The 27,644-nt window shown below is 40.7% G+C and overlaps 3 protein-coding genes across 3 annotated transcripts; 1 reads left to right on the forward strand and 2 right to left on the reverse strand.

Annotated features, from left to right (window-relative positions):
- Window positions 1-3,388: 3,388 nt before the first annotated feature.
- LOC119724462 (juvenile hormone acid O-methyltransferase-like) lies at window positions 3,389-14,076 on the reverse strand. The gene is made up of 4 exons (XM_038195523.1): window positions 13,765-14,076; window positions 9,449-9,759; window positions 5,380-5,515; window positions 3,389-3,663 (listed from the first exon to the last, which is right to left on the reverse strand). The coding sequence occupies exons 1-4, from the start codon at window positions 13,937-13,939 to the stop codon at window positions 3,497-3,499; spliced, it is 789 nt and encodes a 262-aa protein (XP_038051451.1). The 5' UTR covers window positions 13,940-14,076; the 3' UTR covers window positions 3,389-3,496.
- A 2,138-nt stretch (window positions 14,077-16,214) lies between these two features.
- Window positions 16,215-17,910, forward strand: LOC119725083. Its single transcript, XM_038196445.1, has 2 exons — window positions 16,215-16,488; window positions 17,654-17,910. Exons 1-2 carry the CDS (start codon window positions 16,275-16,277, stop codon window positions 17,908-17,910), a joined length of 471 nt encoding a protein of 156 aa, XP_038052373.1. The 5' UTR covers window positions 16,215-16,274.
- A 6,114-nt stretch (window positions 17,911-24,024) lies between these two features.
- Window positions 24,025-26,283, reverse strand: LOC119725084. Its single transcript, XM_038196446.1, has 4 exons — window positions 26,166-26,283; window positions 24,997-25,332; window positions 24,561-24,716; window positions 24,025-24,165 (listed from the first exon to the last, which is right to left on the reverse strand). The coding sequence occupies exons 2-4, from the start codon at window positions 25,306-25,308 to the stop codon at window positions 24,025-24,027; spliced, it is 609 nt and encodes a 202-aa protein (XP_038052374.1). The 5' UTR covers window positions 25,309-25,332; window positions 26,166-26,283.
- Between the last annotated feature and the right edge of the window lie 1,361 nt (window positions 26,284-27,644).

Genomic DNA, 27,644 nt, shown 5'->3' on the forward strand with positions numbered 1-27,644 from the left:
TCAGGCCTAAGTGGTGATAGAGGGCGTTATCAACATTGTTCTAGCCTTGCTCCAAGATTGGACTGATTCGAATTTTACAGCCACTCCCGATCTCTGGCAAGCGATGTCAGGCCACCGTGGCGGTAAAGGGCGATTTCAATATTATGAATGCAATTTAGTCCAAGGAACTTTGCCACTCGGACCCGAGAAAAATCCGGACATATTGCACAGCGAAGGGTTTTTAGATAGGAACGACGACCAGTCACGAAAGTCCCAATCAGTTGTCTCTCCAGATTCACAACTGTCATGCCTTCACGACCAGGCGTTAATACAATAAGCATCTCGCCATTGAATGCGCAGTGAGTTGCTGTAGAGCCGTCGTCGAGCTATGTATCAATAACTGCATCAAACATCTTGACGCACTTCCCTGATTTCAGATTCCAGATCTTTACAAAGGCATCTTCAGATACGCCGATGACAATACCATCTCTGAGACGACACGAAATTACTCTCCTCACACCAGAATAGATCGCATGCAAGCGAGAACAATTGCGTACATCCCAAACCCGAACTTTATTGTCAGCGTACACCCCTGCTGTGATCCCATCCTTGTAATAGAGGTGATTCAGATTCGAGCATCCCTTCAGGATACAACGAGAGGCTCCGTCTGCAGCATTCCAGACCAAAATCTCATCTTCTGCAGGGTATTGAAAATATTCTCTTAGTATAGCAGCACTAACGACTGTCTTATCATCAAAGAAGAGATGAGAAACAGCCAGACGATGTCCCCACATGACTCGCATTTGATCTCTTGGCGAATTAGGCACGAATCTTACCGTCACTGCATCCTGCAGCAATGATGCCATCCTTCATTTTCAAAGCATCTCTCTTTCGACTGATATTTCATACTTTGATGAGATGTTGGCGAGACCCATGGGAAACATTCCAGATGCAAAGTATTATTACTAGTACCAAGTGCTAGATAGTCCCCTTCTGTAGACAAACCGGTCTTCTGCACGACGCTTGACTACTTATTGGGGTTAGGTTTGTCTGTAGCAAAATGAAAAGAAACACTGTAAGGAAACATAAAAAAAAAATCGGTTGAAAGAGTTTTCTTGCACGAAAACAAAAGAATTTCCACACTAGGTATGTAACGTAAACATTATGGGTGTGTGTGCGTGTACAAACACTGCCTTGTGGGGTACCGAAACAATGGGAGGTACCCCACAAGGAATGCCTACCGACTTGCGAGGCACCGTTTTGGTAACCCACAAGTTTTTCACGAAATAGATATATGGATTTTACTCAACAATTTTAGTATTCCGCTGCGCTCATCTCACCCGCATTGCTGCATAATGCAGAATAGCACCGCATAGGCTGGTTTCGAGTGTACGGCCGGACAGCAGGTTGCAAACCGGATGCATTATTTATAGGCCTAGCTATACTGATACTTAACTCTTCGTCGATTCATCGATAAAGAGTCCGAAAAGTATTCCCTGCGGTCATGACATCCATTAATTAGACACGATATTTAGAGGTTCACCGGGGTTAGCCGAATGAACAAAAACTGTTAAACGTCCTGCCTTTTTGAAAAAAAGGAAGTTGGCCCCACTTTTGTTTTTTAATGGCCATCGCTTGGACTCAGGAAATGACATTCCAGCTTAATATGGGCTAGATGCCACAGACAAAGAGGCCAAAATGATGTCACTGTTTAAGATTTATCATCTTTCGTTTAAAAGAAAAGAAACAAAAAAGGAGGCGGCCTCCAAAAAGGAAGCGGGCGGGGACGCTCAACATGTTTTTTTATTTTGTATTTGGCCTTAAAAATTTGAATTATACAATGTAGTGACAATGACTGAGGGCAAAGGTATTTCAGATAAGATGGTGAATGCATCGACACCATGGGATCGAGGTTGATGATTACAAACAGGACGCTGGGATACGCTGATGAGCTTCACAGAATCTTGTGAAGGAAGTGGCCCATGACCTTTGTATAAAGCATCTGGGTCAGCTGTTTAAGACCGCAGTTAGCCCATGCGTGCAAATGCTTTCCGAAAACTTTTCCATAGAAATACGCACATTCCATACCGGATGTGAGGCTGTTTCATTGCGGACCATGTGGACAAAATTGTGAGCGTCGCACAATGCAATCCGACCGTTCATAACTCAAAACGGAGCCTGAGCAAGTGACGGGAATTGCAAATTTAAAACTCCGATAATTTTACAGAATTTCCTACATTATTACGCTTTTTTCAACGGGAAACAAATCTCTAAACTGGAATTCAAGAGTAATAAATCAGTCTTAACAGCCGTTTCAAACCTTGCAGAGTCATGGCCGTGTTGACGCGCAGGTCAAAGGTCACGCAAAATCCAACCAATCAGAGCGCGAATTCATCAGAGTATCCAAGCGTCCTATTTGCAGGGCGGGGGTCCGAGCGAACCTTTGCCTAGTTTGGTTCCCAGACCAAAAGATTCTGACTATTCCTGATGAATCTTAGGTGAGGTAGCCTCCGGGAATATATTGTATTACAATTTACGTCACGTGACAAAAAACGGGAGGAATTTCTCCTTTTCCCAAAAATGTCCCAAGTTTTTTTCCGAATTCATTTCGTAGACAATTGGACAGCGCCCGAGTATTTCCAAGTATAGTGTAGGTTTAATTAACTGCTAATTGCTTATTCAAAACTTTTTAAAATGAGTTAATAATTAATATTCATTGCTTTCACTAAGAAAACTTGAAATTCAACGACGGATCATATGGGCGAACTTTTTGCTGCATCACGTACTATTTTGAATTTGACGACCCTTACCGAGATTTTCCAAAACTCGGTCTTCATTCGGCTCCGCCTGCCAGCAGTGCTATTTGGGTGACTAAATTTTAAGATTCCAGATCAACATTAGTAAATGTTATCTTACAGAAATATCAAACTGTATAATCATAACTGCTTACGAAGCAAGTGATTTATTTTAAAACAAATTGTTAGTTGATAACGTTTACATGAAAAAAACAAAAACAAAAACAAACAAACAAACAAACAGTCAGCAGCCACCAATGTGGCATGAAGAGACCAGGTACAATTCATAAATACCTAAGTTTACCCATTCCTATTGGTTGGGAGCCCGTCACGTGGCCGGTCGTAAAAGGTAGATAAAACAACCGGCTGGCGTCTTCTTTGCCAGTGTAATATGAAATTTGACTCCTATGAAATCCATCCCTTTTACTCTTGTATTGGTTGACCGGCTCGAGTCCTTAACAGCGTCCGGACTCCTAACATTGGGTTTAAAACCGGCCAAACACATTTGTATTCCCTTATTAATACAATCTTTTTGTACTTACACAAAATGTTGAGAAGATAAAACATCATTTTTGAAACCATTAAACAATTTAATACGCGTAATGTTTTTCATGTTTTTTACTACAACCACGAGGAAAGATTCTACTGAACCTGAAAAAAAATATCAAAATAAGGCACAAACAAAATCCTTGAAAGTGAAAAACGCCACAGGGTTTCAAGTCTTATTTCCAAGCGTGCACGACCATAGATTCATAACCGTAGAGGACATGTCTGGGCTGAGACTTATCCCCATAGCGATCCAACGCCCACTGCCACAGGTCTTGCAAATAATCCTCCAGCGCTGCCGCTGGTATCAACTGCGTTTCTCCAAGATTTGTCTTCAATAACACTGTTGAAAAGAAAGAAGAAAAATCCAGGCGATTTACGCGTGCACAAGCGTGTGCACCTTCTGATTGAATAGCACGATAGTCAATAAAGAGATTGAAAAAACAAAGAACTTAGTCTTCAATGTGCAGAATTAATGAGTAAAATATTTTACGATCCCACTATTTTTCTTTAATTATGGGCAGTGAATTAACCAGTTCTTCTTTATCTGTATCCATACTCAAACTAGTTCATTAAACCATTATGCTATATTAAAAGAAAAAACCCAGCAACATTTTAATTAAACGCCAATGTTCAACACTTTGCAGAGAAAAGGCATCTTTTTTGCGATTGAGGGCGCTGAAACTGCGTAACTTATGGGATATGGCCTACAAATTAATAAACAAACGAAGTGTCAATTAAAGAGATGTAAGTTTAAAATGATGGCAATCTTTAACAACATGCGTTTTATACTTCAATTCCGTTTGTTTTTAACTCCATAACTGTGTCGTTACAGTGTCTCAATCTTGAAAAAAAAAACGAGTTGGGTCTCGAACCATGTGTCTTGCCTGCTTTCGCGATTATCTGTAAAGAGTTACCTTTGACCTTGGTGTTTGACCAAAGACATTTGTTGCATCTATGACCCAAGTTTGGTTGCAACTGGACTTTAACTTTTGAAATAAGACCAATTTTACATATTCAGGCAATTATAAAACTTGACCTCATATGACCTTTCACCTTGGTATGTGATCTTTGACCTCAGTATCATTATGAAGGTTGTGAAGTTTTGAAATGAGACCAATTTTACGAAACTTTAACCAAAATACCACATACATGTATACTACATACATACATACATGCACACCCAGACACGCACACTGTGTGTTCACCGTCGAGCGTGGACGTCCTGTTGTCCCTCTTTTGTTTGTACTTTTTAGAAAGACTCCCATAGGTTTTGTACACGACCCCAATCGCGGAAGTATGCTGGGAATAGTGGACGATATTGTTCTCTTTTGTTCTCTGGTATTTTTCGTCTACGGTTTAAACAGATGAACACGTACCCACCCACCCACACGTTTGTTTATGGTGTAAATCGAGGATTTGCTTTTGTTCCGCTTCCCTTTTCCTTTGTTTGTACTTTTTCGCAACAGCTCTCCGATGATTGGTTTTGCACACGTTTTCCAACTGAGGAGTCCTTGATTCGGTTTCTGACCTCGATTCACCGATGATGTGTGTGTGTCCTCGATTTACACCATAAACAAACGCACCCACCCATACTCACACACGCACACACGTGTGTAAATACCAGCAATCGTGGACGCCCCATTGTCCCTAATCATCTTTCCTTTGTTTGTACTGTTAACTTTTTAGCGACAGCTCTCATTGGTTTTGTACACGATTTGAGATCGTGAACGTTCGGTCAATCGTGGACGTATTGTTTGCGCCCAATTCTGTTGTCCTACGTCCACGATTGCCGGTGTTTACACACGCACACACACACAGACAGACAAAGTGATTGCATAGTCTCTTTCCTGAACAAAGTTCAGGCGAGACAAAAATAAGGCCCTTTTGATTGATAAAGTCTGGGCTAAAACGTCCTCGGTTGATATCGTTGATACTGCTATAGCCTCTTCGATTTCGTTCACTTCCCTGGTACTGGTATTAAAATAAAATTGTTGATTGCACTCTTTTAATCATACGTGTGGTTCGAAAGCAATCCATTTTGTTTGCAGAAGCTTACATTTTAACTGAATTTCAGACAGGAGCAGTTCGTGTCTCCGCACTTCACACTTAGCCTCGGCCCAGCCACACTCTTTGAAGACTTTCTGCGTTTCTTGAACTGATAGGTTCCACATGATCAGTGATGACTTGTAGTCCTGAAAGACAAAAGCCAAGGCAAAACACCTCTGTTACCGTTCTGTCTGTGTCAAAAAGGCCGGCATGTAATTTTTACTCCTCTTTAGTTAACATCATTGATTGAGGCTTTAAATGAGGTCTTTCCACGCATTTTTAACACTAGTCCGGTCAATGTAAGTTAAGACCTAGAACAAATTGCAATAGAAACCATTCAAGCGTCAAACGACTTTAAATAAATACACAAACACCATGTGAAAAATCTCATTCTATGGAATGGAAGGGTGTTTTTAATCATTTTTCTTAAGATTAAAATTTGGGACATTTTGTCCTCAAACAACTCGTCTGGTGACTTACTTCGATTTACATGTCTGTATATGCTAATGCTTAGGATGCATGACCTCATGCGAGTGCAGCAGACGACTGTTTCAAGTCTTCATTTTATACAGGGCACTACACTGCAACAACTGTGGTGTAAATTCAACAATGGTGGTATCTATATAGGACCAGGGGTGTAAACGTGTTATACCCATGGTCTGATATAGATACTATCAGTGTTTAAGGTTTTTGCAGTTTGAAAGGTGTTCCGCCGCCGCTTTTCAAGAGTGAAATGCACTACTCCAGAAAAGCATACTTGATTCCAGTGTTGTAGTCGAGACCGGATAGTCCGAGACCGAGACCAAGACCGAGACCTGAAGTTTCGAGACCGAGACCGAGACCGAGACCGAAATGGTCCGAGACCGAGACCGAAACCTTTCTAATCACGAAGATTACAGACAAAATTTGGACCAGTGGCAGTGTTAAATCTTGATACATGACACCTTACTTGAGCAAAAAGTAGTTACACTTTAGAAATATGGGCTGTGATATGTTGTCTGCACCCAATCTTGACAAAAGTAAAAAGTTAAAGGCAGATGTTTCATCTGTTATAGGAACTCTGATCCTGAACTCCACAGTCACTCCTTGGTTTGAGCTAGGACTTCTAACGGATATTTAAAGATGCAATTTTAATAATTTGACATTGGGCCTCTTTTTTCTAAAATAAATATAGGACTTAACTTCTAGTTCTACCAAGACTTGTGTACTTGATTTTTTTAAAAAGCTAGAAAATGTTGAATATTTTTTTTTATAATTTCCGTAATGGAATATGGACTTGTACATTGTAGACCCAAAATTTGCGAGGTGGTAGCCAGATATGGATTTTAAAGTTTTTTCTGACCGGGATTTTAATTTTTGAGGAATACTTCAAAATGAGGGACCGAGACTGAGACCAAGACCGAGACCACAGCTCCCGAGACCGAGACCGAGACCACAGCTCCCGAGACCGAGATCGAGACCAGCAAAAAGTGGTCTCGAGACCGGGTCGAGACCAAGACCGGTCTCAAGACCTACAACACTGCTTGGGTCCCGACGAAATGATTCTTTCGGAATGAAACAGACCTCGGTTTGTTATTACTATTCAAAAAGATGATTGGCATGGTCCACCTCTGCCCTCGGACTAAGACTTTGATCGGGAGCTCGTTTATTACTTATAGAAATAATACACTTGTCACGCTGCCTAATTTTTTTTCTCTAAAGCTCAGAATTCAGCTAAAATTTCATTCCAGATTTTAATCCCGTTAATTTGTCTTCATAAAGTTTTTCGAGTATACGTTCATTTTTTTGGACAATTTATATCTTATTTATAAGTTATGCCGATGACCTAAACGCATCACAAAAGGATTACACGAATCTCGGATTTCGGATATTTTCCCTAATAATTTAAAATTAGACTCCGGCCTAGTGCGGTAGACACCTGAAATTTTACTTCAATTGGTTTCCCGCCCTTGTATCAAGTAGACCTGTTTATGTCAAGTTTTTCCATGAAACAAATGGTTTATTGAGCACAAAGTGATATAGTTTAACCAATAAATAATTCAGGCAGTAAAAAAAATCTCAAATTTCCTGATTTTTTTTTCCAAGAAAATATCCTATAGTATTGTGCGGAAGAGCAAATTACCATATATTTTAATAATTGATTGACATAAAAAAGTCGTTTGCTGTGATCAGTCGTGTCTCGCGACATGAAACAAATGGTTTATTGAGCACAAAGTGATATAGTTTAACCAATAAATAATTCAGGCAGTAAAAAAAATCTCAAATTTCCTGATTTTTTTTTCCAAGAAAATATCCTATAGTATTGTGCGGAAGAGCAAATTAACATATATTTTAATAATTGGTTGACATAAAAAAGTCGTATGCTGTGATCAGTCGTGTCTCGCGAAGTCTCATACGTGATGTGAACGGATATTCTGACCAGTAACGGACGCAAAAGAAAACATGACGCTCTCCATACGACTGTTTACGTATGATGAAAAAGTAGTAGAGAAAAAGTGAACAAAAGCACTTCTTCACTCCATGATGAAATTCTTTAGCGTCCTATAGCATTAAAATACATTTAATTGCAATTTCTTCTAGGTCAGCTCCTGTTTTATTCTAAATTAAACGGACTATATAACTGTCAGCTTGTTAATTGACTGTAAACTTACACGTTGGGTAATTGCGCCCCCATGAGTCACGTTGGGCTACCACTAACATTTCGTTAGTACCCCCCGCCCTGCATACAGAACGCTGGGTTACGCTGATCGATGAGCTTCACAGAATCTTGCGAATGAAGTGACACATGACCTATGTATAAAGTATATGGCTGCAGATGTTCAAGTCCGCAGTTAAACAATGTGCGCAAATGCTATCGGAAAACTTCTCATAGAAATGCGCGCATTCCATACCGGATGTGATTTACTGTTTCATAGCGGATCATGTGGACAAAATTATGAGCGTCGTATAATGCAACCTGACCGTTTGCGATTCGAAACGGAGCCTGACGGGAATTGTAAATTTACTACACAGATAAGTTTTACAGAATTTCTTACGTTATTACGCTTTTCAACACAAAAAAACATCTCTTAACTGGAATAAAAGAGTAGTGACTCGGTCTTAAACGAACGTTTAAAACCTTGCAGAGTCATGACCGTGATGACGCGCAGCACACAGGTCACGCAAAACCAACCAATCAGAGCGTGAATTCATCAGAGTATCCCAGCGTCTGAGGTTTGTAGGGCGGTGGTACAGGCGAACACTAACATCTGATTTTCAATTTTTCTCACGGCGGTGTGAAACACGCAGTGGGCTTGAGCTGCTTATTGGTGGGTGGGTGGGTGAGGGTGGTGGGTTGGTTTGTTGCAAGGGCGGATACGGGGGGGGGGGGGAGAGGGCCATGCCCCTCGCCCCCAAACAAACCCCTGTTCTTGTTTTTTTTTAAGTGACGTCACAATAAAGGTAGGCAATGAGTACACCACCTTCTTTTCCTTTAAAAAAAATGGTTAAAGTGGTCAGAAATTGCCTCATATTGCACCACAGACAATCTAGAATCCAAAAGAAATTCGGGGCCCTTAAGCTGACCCCGAATCCCACGCCGTCATTTTTGGACCCACTTTTTGGGGGACCAAAATTTTGTTTGGCCCCCTCCAAAATTGTGTTCTGGATCCGCCCTTGGTTTGTTGGTTAATGGACACTTTACTCTGCCATGTGCAATTTGAGTATTAAAGCTTTGCATTCGAAGACCGGTTGTGGAAACACTGATGCGACTGCATCTCATTTGCATATTTTTGCATATTAGATCACGCCCAACTTGTTTTCGTTTTCTGTACTCTTCGAGTGCGCGGATGGTGCCGTAAGCCGTCTTCATGACCCGACCGCCGTGCCGTTCTACCACTTGGTACTTGATTCTATGCTGTTGGACCCCTACGTTAAGACGAAATCAGCAACGCTGTATAGTTAACAATTTTTATCGGTCTAATATTCGACCCGGATTATGAATGCCTCTCGATCTATACGCAAACCAAACAACAAAACTAATCCCCAAAAAGTTTGATCCAAATGAATTCGGAAGGATAACTGTTTAATTATACATGTACCTGGACAAAAGCACCCCACTTCTCGTGACTTTTCAAGAAGGAAGTCACTTGGTTTAAAATGAAGAGGTCATCGTGGTTGTCGATGATCAAAAGTGCCTGCCCGCCCGGCTTCAGACACGCCGAGATGCTACGGAGCGCTTGGGTCTGCTCGGGAAACCAGTGAAGAACGAAGAAACAGACAGCTTTGTCGAATCCCTCTCGCCAGTCTTGGTTGTCTCCCACGGCTCGGGCGTCACATTGACTGTATGCTACGTTTGGTGCCGAGTTGGTCTTAACGGCCACCGCTACCATTTCCTCTGAAGCGTCAACGCCTAAAGGAAAGGGGAACAGAGTTAAGGCACTCTGATTGATATGATGGTATGTTAGCGGGTTTTTTTTGCGTAATTTCAAACAGCTGTTGAACGTGCGAGCTCCTGTGGAATGATAGTTTTTTGAGCGTAGTTAAGCTGGAGGATAGAATAGTGACACAGGACACGCCATATTTAAAAACTAGAAAACTCTATAACTTTGAAACATTTTGGAATTTGCCCCCCCCCCCCAAAAAAAAAAAAAATTCCCTACCCCCCCCCTCCACACACACACTCACACCCCTTGTGCCCTCTTCCCAAGAAACTGAAACCGTTGGAACTGGCCCAAAAATGCGGTGATTTTGTACATTGAAATGTATTATAGTTTTGTTTGAACAGCGCCCCAGGCATCGAATAATATCCGGCCCCACCCCGTATTTTTTTCCCCCACGGGCGGTGATCTTTCAATTTTACACACGCCCCCCCCAACTATAATTTTTTTTTTGCACTTGCACCTCCCTCCGATGCTGACATGAATATTTATCACACTTTGTGGAAGCATAGAGCAAGTTCCTTGCTCTATGGTGAAAGACACTTGGGTTGTCGGAGTCTTGTTTCCCTTAAACTAACATTATTCCGACGATAAACTTTGAGAACAACAAGAAAAGTAGTGTTAAAAACACAAATGCCCCGCAACCATGCATATTTCCATCACATAACACCACTCTATTAACGTCATCGACATCGTTATTGTTTTATTTAGGCTATATATGTAATGTATTGACGCCAATGATCCCATAATTAATTTGTGGTTATTGCTTCTCTGTTGGGAAGTCATTGTATGTGAGTTAAGCAAACTGACTGGATATTTTCAGACTTAAGCAAGACATTTCTCAAAGGCAAATCCTTTTAGCATAATCCTTTGAGCATTTACAAGGCCTACATGGAAATAAGAATTTTTAAATAATCAAAAGAAAATATGGTTATTTGAGTAAGCTTGAGTTTTCATTGTTACATCATTTCTTTGGTTTTTAATAATGAGAACAGATGGCCCATGGGGTCCGAAATTGACTCAAAATTCTAAGAACAACTCACAGAGCTTCAAAAACATGTACATGTACATGTACTACGGTGCAAGTCTCAAGTTTTAGTAATACATGTATAAGTACATATGTTTGTTTTCTGTTGTTTCAATTAAAAATATGACTGTCAAAGAAAAAAGGGTGGAGAAGCCACATTGATTATTCAAGAAACATGTATAAACAGTGTACAGGCCCCCTAATATTTTAGTGAGTGATTACATTTGCACATGTATACTGGTTTGGTAAAAACAAAAAAAAAAAAAAAAAAATTATGGTGTCCAAACTTATAAGTTATACTAGCATGCTACATATACTTGTAAAGTAAAAAAAAAAAAAAAAAAAACATGAAAAAAAAATGGAATCAAACTAGAAGTTGTAGGAACAGCCACACGGTATTGGGCCGAGGATTACCGCAAACTTTGCCACAAACATCAACTCAAAATATGCATGTTTAAATCCATGTTTGACATTTCAACATGCCGCCAGAGGGCGCTCTAAAATTTGATGACGTCACCTGTTAAATTTGGGTACAGTACTGCCTAGGCGGACACTCGAATCGTTGAAAGCAAGTTCGCATCTTCTGCCAATTTCAATAAATAAGGCACTTCCGGCTTTGACCGGAAGGAAGGGTCACGTGATTTTGCACTTAAAACCAAAAATGAAGACCCTGCAATATTTCATCGATTGTCATCAAAACAAAATCAAATCTGTAGCAGTCGATTTTGTATTGATTTTCAAAGATTAAATTTGGAAATATTTATTTGCTTGTAATATGACACTTGATGACGTCATCGCCAGAAACCTCCAGAGCTATATTTACTCTGCTATATATAGCCACATCTTGATTATATCTCTCACGGTTGATTTTTTAACAATTGTTAAAGGTTTAAAGGTCTTTTCATTATAACTTCCGGTCTGATGACGTCATCCATTTTTTTTTCGCGCACAGGTCCTTCTGCATTAAGTTCATCATGTATGTTAGGTTTGAAGCGATTACCGCAAATTTCGCCACATACATCAAGTGATAATGCGTTTTCGACGTTTTTTTAAACTGCCGCTAGAGGGCGCTCTAACACTTTATGACGTTTCCTGTAATATGTTTGTACAGTACTGCCTAGGCAGACACTCACATCGTTGAAAGCGAGTTCGCATCTTCTGCCTATTTCAAACAATGAAGCACTTCCGGTTTCGACCGGAAGGAGGGGTCACGTGATTTTGCACTTAATACCAAAAATGAAGACCCTGCAATATTGTATCGATTGCCATAAAGAACAAAATCAAATCTGTAGCGGTTGATTTTACATTGATTTTCAAAGATTAAATCTAGAAATCTTTCATTGCTTGTAATACGACACTTGAGGACGTCATTATGACGTCATTACCAGAAACCTCCAGAGCTATATTTACTGTGATGTATACAGCCAAATCTTGATTGCATCTATCACGGTATATTTTCTAGCATTTTTTTAAGATTTAAAGGTCTTTTTATTGTAACTTCCTGTCTGATGACGTAATCAATGTTTTTTTCGCGCACAGGTGTTGTCTGCATTATGGTCATTACATTACATTAATTTTGAAGCGATTACCGCAAAATTCGCCACAGACATCAAGTGAAAATGCGTTTTTGACGTTTTTTAAACTGTCGCTAGAGGGCGCTCCAACACTTCATGGCGTCATCCATTACTTTTTTTGAAAGGTCAATCCAGGCAGACACTTAAATCATTAAAAGCAAGTTCATGTCTTTTTCCACTTTTAAATTATAAGGCACTTCCGGTTTCGACCGGAAGGAAGGGTCACGTGATTTACGCGCACAACATGAAGATCATGTATTACCTTGTCTATTCCCGCAAATTTCAGGTTCCGGTCTCTCGCGGTTGATTTTATATTGAATTTCAAAGATTAAATGTATTAAACTTTCGAGTGACGTCACGTGACCCATGATGGCGTCATGATTACGTAATTGCAAAAATAAAATAAAAACACATCTGCGGTGGATTGGGCATTCATGTATTGACAAATGAAGTTCATATATGTTTCCATTTTTCCAAACAGTTCTGGAGAAGGATTTGCTGAGAATATGCTGAGAAGAACAAAAACAGTAAATTCTTACAAAACCAATTGGTGTTGGGCTCAAGGCCCAACACCTAATAAAATCCTTTGGGGTCCAAACTCTAGCAAGCTACCTTCATTGTATCAAGGTTCAAGACATAAATAAACACTCAATCCAGATATCGCTGTGGAACCAAATGCACACGCACACACATGGACGGCCAAGGCGGAAACAGTATGCCCCTTCGGCTTCGCCGGCGGGGCATAAAATAGTCGATGAAAAATGGGCGAGCCAATATAGTTCATCGCACTAAATATCCATTAAGTAACAACAATGGCGTTACGTTGTTCTTTTCTCATGAATAAACGTAATTTTCCCCTAAAACTACTGAAAAATCGTGATCCATTGACGATCACTGCTGAAGAAAAAAATGTGGACACCGCGACGTTAACAAATAAAAGACTCTTTCAACAATAATTATTATAACCAGCAAGTGTACTAAGCATTCGTAATGCTGTGTGGTGTACAACAACAAAATGTACATGTACATGAACTATACATGTACACCTATACATGTACATTATACTGTGCAAGAACAGCCACACCGAAAACATACAGTGCATGTACAGGAAATCTATCTTCCTTTTTGCCCCAACTTATGGAATAGGGGAGGGGGACACTGCGTATGCCATACGTACGGGAAGGGGGTGTCTAAAAAGTCGGCATTTCATGCATATCATAGGAGGCTTTATGGGCTATATAGCTGCTCGCATATAGTTTCTCGAGAAAACAAACACACACAATTCCACCTACGATAGCGGGAAAAATAGGTGCGTCAACACCTCCTCCCTGGAGCAGCTGGCAATGCAGAAGCCGACGAATGAAACTGAATCTTACCTGTTACACTCTTGACTTTCCCTGCCATTGACTTGGTTTCTTCCCCAGTACCGCATCCCACGTCCAGTACCGTGTCTTCTGGTCTCAACTCCAGTTTGTCAATGTGTTGCATGATGACGGAATGTTGGGCGAATCTGCCATCCCCGCAGTAGTCGTTGCTCGCTGAGAAATTCATGAGAGATGCTAATTTTCACTGGTCAAAACAGAATATGAAAGTAATGATAATCTTTAGGAACTATGACTGTGTCTGAACAACCCCGAATGACTTCATTCACACACTGAACTGTCGGGTATCAGACGCGTTTTGCATGATTCATGTTCAGCATTGACGGCATACGACCTTGAACTGTGACATGAACATTACGCTATCATCATACATTGGTGGCGCCAGACTCTAAATTGCGGCGGAGGGGGGGGGGGTAGTCCCCAGGGTGTCGAGCAGTACGCGCCCACCACTACCTGCTCTCTCACCCTGGTACTGACGTTTGCATGTGCACGATTTTTGAACACGTATGCAAATGAGGAATAGTCTGGTGCGTGCTGGTGCGTTACATTTGCGTTTGCTTTGTTATGCAGTGTCTGGGGTAAAAACAGAATCAATTCGTCGCAGCGCGAGCATGGCGTGAGTTAAGAAAGCACGCTTTTATTTTAATTAAACTGTTACGATCTTAACAAAACAACTTGCAGTATCATATGTCATAGTAATATTAACAAATTAGGAAGGACATGAATGTTTTTGAGAAGGCGTGGATGAATGATCGCGAAAACACGTAATGCACGTTGTGAATAACAAACCAAGTACACGATATAAATCCATTTCTGACCAATTGCGGTATAGAATCAGAATACAGGAAGAAAGTGTCCTATCCAGGGCTATACTATTGGAAACGAGGTTGGAAATAAAGTGAGCACTCGGGACGAGGTTGGGGAGGGGAACACTCTGCGCAGTGGCGGAGTTGCCCCCCCCCCCCCCCCCCCGTCCAGCCTGAGACAAATGTTGTGTAGAATGGGGAAAACATTTATTTTCAAATTGCCTTAGTTAGAATGCAGGAGAAAGCACGCTGGTACCATCTGTCGATGGGGGCGCTTTTGAAAAACGACGATTATGCACACTAACGCACAATATAATGGTGCTTTTCAGGGCGATACGTGCGCGATGTTAAATGGCGACGTTACATGACACAAACAAGGTACGACCTTTTTTTTTTTTAAAGGGCACTTGTTCAGAACAAAAGGGCACTTGTTAAAAGAATGACACTCTTTACAATATTTTTTTTTAGGGGAGGGCAGTCTTTACATAATATGGGGGGGGGGGGGAGTATAGATACCCCAAGGCTACGTCTATGCTACTAAACTAAACACAGTGGCAGTGGCCACACAGAAAAAGAGCAGCATAACTTAAGCTTTAACTAGTAAACATTTTAACTAATTTTGTGCTCCTTAACAATTAGATAATGAAATCGAATTTGAAAAACCTGTTACACTCTTGACATCCCACGTCCAGTACCGTCTCTTCTGGTCTGAAGTTGAACTCCAGTTTGTCGATGTATAGTCTTTGAAGTAGACCATGGCGAAAGCCATGGTCTATGATGCATGATCTGAGTTGCTGATTAATTAGACAAGACCCCGCCTCTTGACCTCCTAGATTTTGACTAATCAGCGGGCTCTTTCTATTTCGGGTCTTCGGTCATTCACCCGTTGCGCGTCATGGACATGGATAAAAAAAAACTGTGTCACGGCGCCCGTGGCGGCGCTCTTTATCATGTTACGCGAATGCGCGCCCGGCTGTTGTTGTCTCACAAAACACTGCATTCGAATTCAGTCAGTTGCCGTGTCACGCGTAGCTGCTCTATTTTCTCGTCCAGACAACTGACAGCAACGCGAGGCCAGCGAACGATGGCCGTAAAAAGGGCTTTAGAAAATTCGCAATTTTCATGCCAAACCACAACTGATCCAAACAAACAAAGCTGTCTCAGGTAGTTAAAGACCTACTCAATGCATCTATCGAGGTATTTGTTGGTAAAAAAAAATGATTTCGATGAATTTTGACGATATTATTTCACGGACAAATCGACTAAAATTATGTCATGAATTTTCCGGGTTTTTTTCGCCAACGACGAAAGTCTCCCAAATGTTAATGTACTCAAGGGAAAGAATGAACCTTCATCTACAAAAAATCTCGTGAAGGTGATGTCGTTAATATCTTAAGAATTCGATGTACACCTAATGTTTCTAACAACTTTTTGTTGGAAAACAACAACATTTTTCACAAACGCGAAAAGATCGTCGCCATTGCATGCATCGTAAAAGCATATAAGGGGCGCGAGGGTGACGTCATTGTTTTGTTGGTCTGCCATGTTGGATTACAACATAACAACAACAAAACGCACACAAGTACCCGTACCCACGTACGTACGTGACGGTAGCGTAGCGCAGGTGGCATACACACTTTTGTCAGTTGGTTGCTGTTTCGACATTTTCTATTTTTCCAAGCAGTGTAAGACATCGAAATGGTGATTTTTTGCGCAATTATTGGCTGCAGCAACTGGGGGGATCGGGACACAAAATCTTTTTTTCGGCTGCCCGCCGTTTTGACCCGAGAAGGAGCTGTCACTCTGGAACTCTCCCAGAGCAGACGCGCTAAATGGCTGTCGCTAATCGCCCGAGACATTAAAGAGAGCAACTTGCCGTATGTACGTTTCTGCTCGGACCATTTTACAAGCGGTGAGTTATTTAAGTAAAAGGAATTCCGTATACGGACTCCTCTTATTTTTCCTAAATATGACTTGAAATTAAGTACCCAAAGTTGTAAATCTGATGAAGAAACGCAAATTTAGGAGGGAAAACTGAATCAAGATTTTTTTGTCAGAAAACACCTTGACTTTTTTTCTGTCTTGGCCCATACAGTTTGTGCAGAAGGTCTGAGGAGGAGTCTGTATATGGAATTCTTTCCTAAAAATAATTATTTTAATAATATTATTAATATTACACTACAGTTACAGGAGTGAGAAAATTTAAAGTTTTTCTTTGAAATTTATGAAAAATCTTTTATTCTGTCGTACTCCATGGACTTAATGTTCCCCTGGCCCTCTCCACCTGCACTATCCCGACCCTTATTTGGGGTTTTCGTTATGTTTTTCATGCCCCAGGATAGGGATTTTGACACAAATTTAAAGTTTAAGTGTACCTGTGACTGTGAGCAAACCGCGCTCAGATTTTTGCCAGATTTTCTTAGGAAACATTGGCATGTCCCGTAAGTGTAGGTTTTGTGCATGGAAGTGGCTGGGTATGGAATTCTTTCCAATATTTTTCCTCGCTATTTTTTTTTTTTCATCAAGCCTGCACTTTAACAATATTGTAAATCCATAGTTGGATGATGATGCCTAGCGGCGATGTCCAGTCAACATTCTGAGATTCTGAGATAGTACTTGGATAATGGATATTATATGGAAATCAACGCTCATTTTCTCTGCCAATTTCTTGTACATTAGCCCTTTTTGTAACCGCATACGTAACCCCTAACTGCTCACATTGCTTTTCTGTCGTGACCTTTGACAATACCCACAATGCCTGACAACGGTGATCAACATCAAGATGGCATCCTACAGGGAGCAGTGCAGGACACATGCAGAGTGCGCGATATCAGACCTGCTTGACGCAAGCGCCTAGATGAGATGCACACAAAAAGCCTTTGTGTGAACGTAGTAGCACATGCATTGTCAAAGGTCACGAAAGAAAAACAAGGCGCATTGTTACGTATGTGCAGTTGGGAGTAAAAAACAAAGGATTATGGAACCAACCCTCTTTTTGTGATCAATAGGGGTCCACCCACTATAATGTTATTTGAATGAACAATTTGTTAACTTATTTTGTATTTTATTCCCTGTAGGAAAGCCCTCTGCATTGTATGATAATACCAATCCAGACTGGGCACCAACTGTCAAGCTTGGTCACAGCAACATAGATGGTGCAACTGCCACTCGAGACTTGGAGAGGTACCAAAGACGCTGCTACAGGCAGGGACAGAAGTCCAAATTGGATGCCGCCGAGGCTCTTCTCAGCTTCATTCTGTTCCCAAGACCCCCAAACGACAACAGTCCACTTCCGAAGAGGCCTGCCAAACTGACTTGGATAGCAACTCCATGAATTCCACACAAACGGAATTACAGCGATTGTTAGAGGAAAACAGAAAATTGAAAGAGCAGCTGGCTGAGAGTAACAATAATTTTGATCGGCAGTTCTTCCAAGATAATGATGAAAATGTGAAGCATTTCACATTATTGTCAAGCTTTGCCATTTTGGATGTTCTGTTTACGTACCTAGAAACACTCATTGTGTGCAGCTGTTTGAACAAGTTAACAAAATTTCAGCAGCTAGTGTTGTGCCTCATAAAACTCCGACTGAATCCTACATTTGTGGACCTTGGGCAGAGGTTTAATGTGCATAAGTCTACAGCATCTAAAATATTTTTGAACATTATTAACATCATGTATATCAGACTGAAGCCACTCATATTTTGGCCTGATCGGGAACAGCTGTGGGAATCTATGCCCATGAGTTTCAGGACACACTTTGGCAAACAGATAACTGTTATTATCGATTGCTTCGAAATATTTTTAGAAAGGCCGTCCAATCTTGCAGCACGAACGTCAACATGGTCTTCGTACAAACACAACAACACTGTTAAATACTTAATCGGCATCACCCCTCAATGAGTCATCTTATTTATCACAAGGCTGGGGTGGAAGAGCAAGCGACAAATACGTGGTTGAACATTCATCTTTCCTCCACAAGTTGTGTCCAGGGGATGTTGTGATGGCAGACAGGGGATTTGATGTTTCAGACAGCGTTGGAATGATGGGTGCTAAGCTTGTACTCCCTGCATTTGGAAGAGATGGGCCACGACTATCTGGAGAGCAAGTTGAAAACACGCGCAGAGTAGCAAACTCCAGAATTCATGTGGAGCGAGTTATAGGACATCTGCGCCAGAAATATACCATCCTCCACAGCACAATTCCCATGGATTTTGTCATTTCCAGAGATGATAATGTTACACTTCTGGACAAAATCACCGTTGTATCTTGTTCTATGACCAACATGTGCCCATCAGTTGTTCCTTTTGACTGAATGGATTTTTGCTTTTCCAGACACAAGTGTCATTGAAGCAATTTTTCAATCTGTATTGCCTATTGTTCTTCCATGTCATAACAATTTTAGAACAAGTCTCCCTCTGCTTGAGTCTCAAGTTAAGTCCAGTCTAACTGCCTTCGAGTGCCAAGTCAAGTCAAACTCATGTACATGTTCATGTACCTTCGAATCCCTAGTCAAATCAAATCAACACAGGCATGTTGGTGAAGTCGGGTCAAGTCAAGTTGTCACTGCAGTAACTTCGTTCAAGCTAATTTTAAATTGTTATCTTAAAAAAAAGATTCGAATCCAAGTCAAGTCATTTGAAAAAGTGAAGCGAATCCAAGTCAAGTCATTTGAGGTTGGATACTTGAGTCGATTTGAGTCCCGAGTCTCGAGTCCAAGTCATTACAACACTCTGTCATAATACTTAATAGCATTGATGCTATTTGTTGTGGTTTTTCCCAAAATAATCTGTCACAAACCATTTGAGAGAAAGTAACGTACGTTGGATCATATGATTTATAGCAACCCTTACTCCAATAACTCCATCCATTCGAATCTCTACTTCTTCATATTAGTGAATGGATATGATTCACATGGGGGGGGGGGTTGAATTTTAAGAAATATGGTCCAATAATAAAAAAATAAAATGAATACATAAAAATAGATTAGAAATGAATGAAAGTCGACTTTCATGGAAAAACAAAACACTCGTGGTGGTGACGAAATATCTATTGTATTGAATTTTGGCTAAAACCTCCGTCTTATTGAAGAGGACATTTAATGATTTATAATCGAACACGCCACTCTAGAAGCTGCTGGCCCCCGCCCATGATGAGTTATAAGCTTATTTTGTATAAATGCCTAATGCGGTGGTGGATGGCAGTGTAAATGTTGTGATTCTTTTTTATAACCGGTGTATATAGTTTTCATTGTTGTGGCCATTTCCAAACACATTTTTTTCTTAACCAGTGTATTATTTTAATTATGATCATGTATTTATACTTATTCATTCATTTATTTATATATGTACATTTTTATTTATTCATTCATATATTTATTATATTTATTTATATATATTATATTATTCATATATTGGATTGTGATGGATGCCATTTTCATTGGATATATCTATTTATATATATTATATATATTATATTATAAAATGTGGGGATGCTGCGTAGCACTGTGAAGCATAGTAGATGTAAAAACAACAGTAAAACAGTGCTCACCGGATAGTACAATCCAAGCTTTCGGTGCAAAGCACCTTCATCGGGGATACTATGGCTATGTGTGATGTGGCGCAGGTGGAACAAACGCAGTAAACACGTTTACTGTGTTTACTTTGCACCGAAAGCTTGGATTTTACTATCCGGTGAGCACTGTTTTACTTTTGTTTTTACATCTATATTATATTATATAAATATTATATTATGTATATTATATTTATTTATATATATATATATTTATTTAAACTAAATATATATATTTATATATATTGGGGGGGAAAGAACCAGAGAAACACATCCTTTGCACATGTATACATAACAATAATGTTATTTATTTTTGTATATTACAATTGTGGGTTCTGACATAAGGCACGCCCTTGAAGAGAAGTCAATTTTACAGTACAGTAGATAACGAATAACCTTGGGATCCATCAAAAGTTGTTGTTACTGTGGGTGATCATTATACATGTACTATAGACTATAGGGAGCAAAGAGATACACTGTAACTTATACATTGAGAGCCATGAGTCATGTTCACGGATGCAGAATGTTCATTAGAGCAACTTTCTACAGTATTTTCTGAAATGTGTTCACCTGCATTGTCATATGAGTATGCACAGTGTAAACTCAATAATAAAAACACTTGCTTACAAAAAGAAAAACTTTGATCAGAGGTCCTTTGTTTTTATTACAGCCTGGTGTGTGTTACAAGGGAATTCTATATATGTACATTTGATTGCACCCATTTGAAATTAATACAACTAGGAAAAGTAAGGTACATGCAGGAGCCCTTTTTTAAATGTATTCTTTTAAGGATAAGGGTACAGTCTTTCCACAGTGATGGAGCCCATTGGACAATTAAGATCATGTTTTTGCACAAAAGCCTTTATCTTTTCTCAAAGTGAAAAAAAAAAACACTAGTTTTTCAGGGAATGGCTTTAGCCCAAAAGTTATGCATTTTTTGCCTTGGGGTGGAAAAAGAAAGTGATTAAACTCTCTGCAACTTTCCTTAAAAAGCACAACCAATTATTGTTATAATCAAAATTTCATTCTTCCTTTTTCCGTGGTATTTTACGACACTCTTGGCAGATCCATTTTCCTTTTGGCAGTCTCTTTATCTGGAGGCAACTTTGGTGGAACCAGGTGATTTTGCAGCCTTCATTAGCGCATGAGATCATCTTGTCCACAGGTTGCGATTTTCCACAGTAGCAGTGTGTAGCTGGTGGCTTATCGTGAACAGATGGGATACGGGTTAGCCTTGACCAAGGCTATCAGTTGTTCCCATACGAGCTTGTTCCCGCTACCGCACACCGCGCGCGCCGCGACACAATCACTAGTTGTACTATACCGTTAGCCTCAACGACCCTTGCGTGTGCTTTGTGTACATGTACGTACGCCCCACACACACTTCCGCAAACAGCCGTACAATAAGTCGAAGCGCAAGATAGCCTTGACGCAACCGTGGCGAATACCTTATGTGTTTCTTTATAGTTTCGACCGAAATCGGCCGAAAATCTCTGATGCGCATTTATTACACGATATCCAATCAAAGCCCGTAAACTTTGACCCGCGACATACATATTCATGACCTGCAAATTACTGTATACACCACGTACATGTATGTTCACTCAAACCATGGTATGTCCAGGTATTTCAATCCCATTTTAAACCATTTCTCCAGTTTTATTACATACAAATGACACATGCCGCTATATGAGTGAGCAATTGTTCAAAATGATACTATTTCCAATGTATTGCGAATTGGACAGTTCAAGACAGTCCGCCGACGTTTTGTCGTTGCAACAGCGTACATTATCACGCCGCTACCTGCCCGTGCTATTCTGACAGCGAATGTAGGGAACAGGTCAACTCGGACCCAGGTCAAATCATACCCATTTAATCGAATGCAGGTTAACTCGTATCTATAGGCACCCGTATGAATTAACTGCAAGAAACGAGCTATTGACTTTGGGATGGTATGAAGCCCGGGAAGGACAGGGTGGAATTTTTTTGCGAACGAATTAGGAAATTCCAAAAAAAAAAAATCCACCCTGTCCCTTCCCGGGCTTCATAGGATGGAAATATACGAAACTGTCAGGTACATGGTGAAAAAAAACTCTCCCTGAATTCGTACCATGTGCAAATTACATCTCATACGTACGACACATGTATTTTAACGCGTACGTATGAATCGTATATGTCGTACCTACGACATACGTACGACATGCAAGTCGTAGATGTAAATCGCACGAGATACAAGTCGTTCTCACAAGATATGTTGTATGTACGACATAATCGACAAACAAGTCAAACATACGAGTTACAATTCATATTTTGTACACACGAGATATTAAGTCGTACTTATATACGACTTTGTCGTATGCGACATATATCGTACCCTGTCGACTCGACTTATGCACGACATATATGTCGTACCGGCACCTGTCGACATATATGTCATATGTTTGATATGTCATACTCTGTCGACATATATGTCGTAGCCTGTCGATATTAGTCGTACCCTGTCGAAATATGTCGTACCCTGTCGATATATTAGTCGTTCATAAGTTGTTCATACAAGTTAAAATCAGTCTTACAGAATAAGTTTGCTGAAGGAGAGATATTTTTTTCCCATATCCCCTTGACAGCTTAGAAGAAATACCCCCCCCCCCAAAAAAAAAGTGGTAGATATACTCAATAGTGTGAGCGCTTTTTTGCCGCTGAACGTGAAAGCGCAGCGTGTCTTACTGCATGGCGCCAGCCGGGCCGGTGCCTACAGTGGACGGCCCCAACGTGGCCTCTGTGCATGGTGCCATCGTTTTTGCCGGCGTGCGGTTTTGTACCGTTTGCCGTTTTTTGAAGGTCTAATTTTTCATCCTTTTCATTTCATTTTCGACCCAAACTATGTGTAACTTTATAAATATTATTCTACTATTATTTAAGATTTTAAGGGGGTCACAGTGTTTTACAATAATTATTGTTACCCACAGGCCGTCTGGTTTATAAACCTTTGGTCGTATTATGCCATGCAACAAATATTCATTTTTTTGTTAGCCGTTATCCAATGAGAGAAGACTATTTACCATAGTGCGTACTAATTATCATATTTGGCATACACGGTTGCGTCAAGGCTATCTTCCGCCTCGACTTACTGTACGGCTGTTTGCGGAAGTGTGTGTGGGGCGTAAGTACAACATGTACTGTACATGCACACAAAGCACACGCAAGGGTCATTGGGGCTAACGGTATAGTACAACATTGTGTCGCTGCGCGCGCGGTGTGCGGTAGCGGGGACAAGCTCATATGGGAACAAGCTGATAGCCTTGGTCAAGGCTAGATACGGGTGTAACATTTGCCCATTAATTCTGGTAGCACTGCTTTGTAGAAAAACTCGCGACTTTTTTCTAGAATTTCATCCCACATATTTGCATCAGGCTCAACTCGCTCGATATGGACATCTGTATTTGTCCACAACACAAAGTCAGCATAGTCAACAGAGCAAGTATGTATTTGTGTTTGAACCTGATACATGTATGCATGTTTCCTATCAAGAGAAACCTCGTTATCATTTGCTACAAGGCATGTATTTTGTAGGGATGCATATTCATTGACTTGAGTGTCACGAGCACAAAATGGACACTTGATTTCTAGGACACCTTCCCCACAGCAATCACAGGAAATACGCCCATCTGGGGAAGCCCCAATGTGGGGGCAATTTGTGTTAATTACCAAGCCAGAGTCCTTAACATCAAAATTATGGTGCACTTCTCCCATTATTTCCACATAAGCCTGCCGTGCCTCTATTTCATGGGAGCATCCCCACTTGGTTGCAGCTGTAGAAAACCTGCACGACTCTGGATAGCACACAGATTGAATGAGTGATTGAGAAGGTTGGTCTGGATTAGTCCTGCAAACATTCATTGATGCAGTGGTGCGGCCTGATCGAAAACGAAACCATTTCTTGCTGGATGATTGTGCTCTTGTTGCCTTTTCTACATTGTCTGCCTCCTCTTCGGTAATTGTCAGCTGAAATTCGTTGCATCTGTTAAGCAGGTCAGGAAATGAGAGAGTTGAGTACTGAGGGTTATACAGATCGGTTAGAATTGGTGGAAGAATGTTGTCAGTATGTGATGGTTTGAATTGGTGGCAGTGTTCAGGTACAACGCTGAGGAGTGCCGGCTTAGTTCCTGTTGCATTCATCTGCGAGAAGAGGGTTGTGAGTTCAGCATCAGTAGGCCCAGGAACTATCTTCCGCACCTTGCTCCGTGGAGGTGGCATCAAACCATCATTAACTAACATATCAAGCTTCCTCTTTTTGGTTTTGGCTGATGTGAAGTCTATTTGAGCCACAGGTAAGTATTGGGCATCCTTTACAGCAGATGGAATCTTCCAGTAAGCTGGTTCCTGTGTTACTGTTTTGCTATCTCTGATACGCACCTTTGTGTCAATGTAAAACATCAAAGCACTGACATGAGTACAAGCCTCTCCGAGACCAGCAATGCAGTTGCAGTGGGTTGCGATGATCTTCCCACACTTTTCTGCAATTAACCATGGCTTGAGTGCCGCCTCCCGCAGTCTCTGTGAATGCATCACCTGCAAGTGTTAAGAAAAAAGTTACAAAACATTTTCAGTAAACCAAACAGAAAGAATATCACACGAAGTAACATGCCCAAGACCAATGTACAAAATATGGAATGTAAAGCTCTGATATTTTTTTTCCTTAAAAAGTTGTATATTTCATAACAAGGACAATTAAAGACTTGCACTGTATTAAAGTAGCATCTTCTTATGGTGTGCACTGATGGGGAGTGAATTACAGAAAGTTTACATTAAGGGCACATAATTTTTTTTCCACCAAGTCTTAGTTTATTACCTTTGCTGTAACAACGTGCTTGCCGTTGATGACGGTAGAAACGACATCACGAACCCATCCACTTACGAATTGGTTGTACGCATCCAGGCCTTTATAGCATTTCAAGTCCTCCAAAGTGTATGGACTAGGAGTATACACTAGAAAATTAACAATGTCAGGATACGATATTTGAGGAAGAGAATGTGGATCCTCTTTCCATGACCGCAAACTAATTGTGTATGGATCAATGTCATCAATACACTGCAGAATCTTGTTATATCGGACTTTTGCAGGGCCATCCAGGGCTTGGTAGTATGTTGATCTTGCTGCCATGATAACAGGTTTACATACAGTCAACTGCGAAATAAAAACAGAACACAAAAAAAGAAAAATTAATGGTGCTCAATCTGCAGAATAATAACACATACACACACACAAATTACTGGTGATCGCCAGCTCTCATCAAGCTCATACAGGGCAATACTTGAAATTATAAATCAACCTTTGCAGTGTTTGACCTTGATTTAATTGACAATTACATTTTTTCCTTAAATAAAAACAATAACTTGGGCCAAAGGCTAAGTGCAGTTCAGATGGGATAAAAATTAGCAATGAAAAATGTAATGATTTCACTATGAGTAGGAAAAACCTAAATATTCAGCCTGTCTCATGTTTTGTACAAAAGAAATGTCATTATGGTCAAATACTGAACTAACGCTAGGGCTAGGCTAGTCTCGATTTAGATCCTCTGTATAATGCGTTGTTTACATTTGGCCGTGTATTGCAGTAAACAACGCATTATACAGAGGATCAAAATCGAGAATAGGGCTAGGCCTGAGTCAAACAATACATGAACAAAACATATGTACAAAGTTCCAATGAAATTCTATTTTGGCGTTATTTTCTGATTTTTTTTTTCGAAGTGCACAATGACAATGAACTCTTTTAAAATGCGCCCCAAAACATGAAAATGATTTCTTTACAAACTGGAGGTTACAATGATTTATCTGAATTTATCAATTTTAAAGAAATTATTAAATGTTAATGTGGGATTTTCAGAGATTTGTTCAAGTGCGCCAAGTATGCACGTTTACTCGTTAGCTGAATTTGTGCCCAATTTCCGGACGCCACCGTTTTTTTATTTCGGACTTAATTTCATGACACTGAAATCTTATGATTAGTAGGCCTACCTGGAATTACATCCCCGCTACAGTTGTCGATTTAGTGGTAGCAGCAAGCACTTCAGCACTGGAGATCAATGAATCATGACACTAACTTGTCTTGCAAGTCGAGTCGTACTCGGGATCGTCTGTAGCCTATTTACGTGTTTTAAACTTCGCGCCGTCAACGTCCCTGTAATCCAATATGGAGGGCGTTGTGCGTTGCTGCGGTAACATGACGTGGGCGAGACGGCTCAATAGAGCAAGGAACGCAAACATGGTATGACCTTAATTGTGACCCCATACGCGCCGCCCACCCACGGATTGGTCGAGCTTGAGATGGCCTGCTTAATATTCATAAGTCATTCATTGCACGTTCGCACGTGCTGTTCAGGCCGTTGGCCTCATGGTTGGCCTACTTACGTTCGTTTACACGCGTACATGAGATTGCAACCATGAAATTTCGCAAAAGTCTTCATTTTTCAACTGGCGATTTGAACTAAACATTAAAAGTCTCCTGCACGTGTTTAATTCACATGGAAAAGAAGCGTATACTTTCCTATATCCACTAAGCCTTGCCATTTCTTTTGGCCGTTATTTAAGAATCGAATGCACACCTAAAAACTATCGGCCCTCGCTTTTATTGATTTAAAATATGCTTTTGTTTGACAGGCCGTAATAACACTTGATGTTTGTCAAAAGCAGTTATTTTTTTGGTAACAAAATAAAGCACACGATTTCAATTTTTCACTTATTTAGCCATCTTGGCCAAACAGTGCACGTATCCAGGTACTTTTGTGTTTTTCTGTAGTCTCGAATACATCTCGTAAAAACTCGCGTACGCTTTTGGGCTATGCGTGCGTGACAGGACAAAAAAACTGAGGTCAAACAGGGCTGTGTGCGCGACATGACGTCGACACGGGGCTTTATCTCTATGGCCAAGGTCATCTGGCCGACTGCGCGCTTTGTCTGGTTAACATGGGGTCATTTTGACCACAAAGAATTTGATGATGCAAAACGCGTCTGATACCCGACAGTTCAGTGTTTGAGGGATGTCATTCAGGGATGTTCAGACACAGTCATAGTTCATAAATATTTTCATTACTTTCATATAGTCTGTTTCGACCAGTGAAAATTAGCATCTCTGATGAATTTCTCAGCCTTCAAGCGCGGTTCTTAGGGGGGGGGGGGGGGGGGGGGGGGGGGGGGGGGCTAGGGGGGGGGCTGTAGCCCCCCAAAATTGTGTCTAGCCCCCCCAAAATAAATTCCGTAAAAAAAAAATTGCATTAGCAAAAAGAAGGATTGTGATGTACATGTGAACGGTCTCCCCCTAAAGAAGAAATAGCCGTGACAAGGGTGCATAATTAGTTAATATAGTGCAAGGGCGGATCCAGGAGGGGGGGGTGGAGGCCAAAGGGGGCCATCCCCCCCCCCAAAAAAAAAAAAAAAGAAACCATTTTTTTTTTGGGTTTTATGTGACATCGCAATAAAGGCAGGCAATGAGTACAC

The sequence above is a fragment of the Patiria miniata genome, unplaced genomic scaffold (genome assembly GCF_015706575.1).
Source record: "Patiria miniata isolate m_02_andy unplaced genomic scaffold, ASM1570657v1 HiC_scaffold_18, whole genome shotgun sequence".
Taxonomy (NCBI): domain Eukaryota; kingdom Metazoa; phylum Echinodermata; class Asteroidea; order Valvatida; family Asterinidae; genus Patiria; species Patiria miniata.

Bases quoted from the DNA above. Each gene is read 5' to 3' on its own strand.
- LOC119724462 (XM_038195523.1), bottom strand. From the start codon at position 13,939: ATGAATTTCTCAGCGAGCAACGACTACTGCGGGGATGGCAGATTCGCC. The intron at 9,760-13,764 runs GTAAGATTCAGT...CCTTTCCTTTAG, and splicing joins GAAAGTCAAGAGTGTAACAG to GCGTTGACGCTTCAGAGGAA. The intron at 3,664-5,379 runs GTAAGCTTCTGC...TCTTTTCAACAG, and splicing joins GTCTGAAATTCAGTTAAAAT to TGTTATTGAAGACAAATCTT.
- LOC119725083 (XM_038196445.1), top strand. From the start codon at position 16,275: ATGGTGATTTTTTGCGCAATTATTGGCTGCAGCAACTGGGGGGATCGG. The intron at 16,489-17,653 runs GTGAGTTATTTA...TATTCCCTGTAG, and splicing joins CTCGGACCATTTTACAAGCG to GAAAGCCCTCTGCATTGTAT.
- LOC119725084 (XM_038196446.1), bottom strand. From the start codon at position 25,308: ATGGCAGCAAGATCAACATACTACCAAGCCCTGGATGGCCCTGCAAAA. The intron at 24,717-24,996 runs GTAATAAACTAA...TAACACTTGCAG, and splicing joins AGCACGTTGTTACAGCAAAG to GTGATGCATTCACAGAGACT. The intron at 24,166-24,560 runs GTGCGTATCAGA...CCTGCTTAACAG, and splicing joins TGTTTTACATTGACACAAAG to ATGCAACGAATTTCAGCTGA.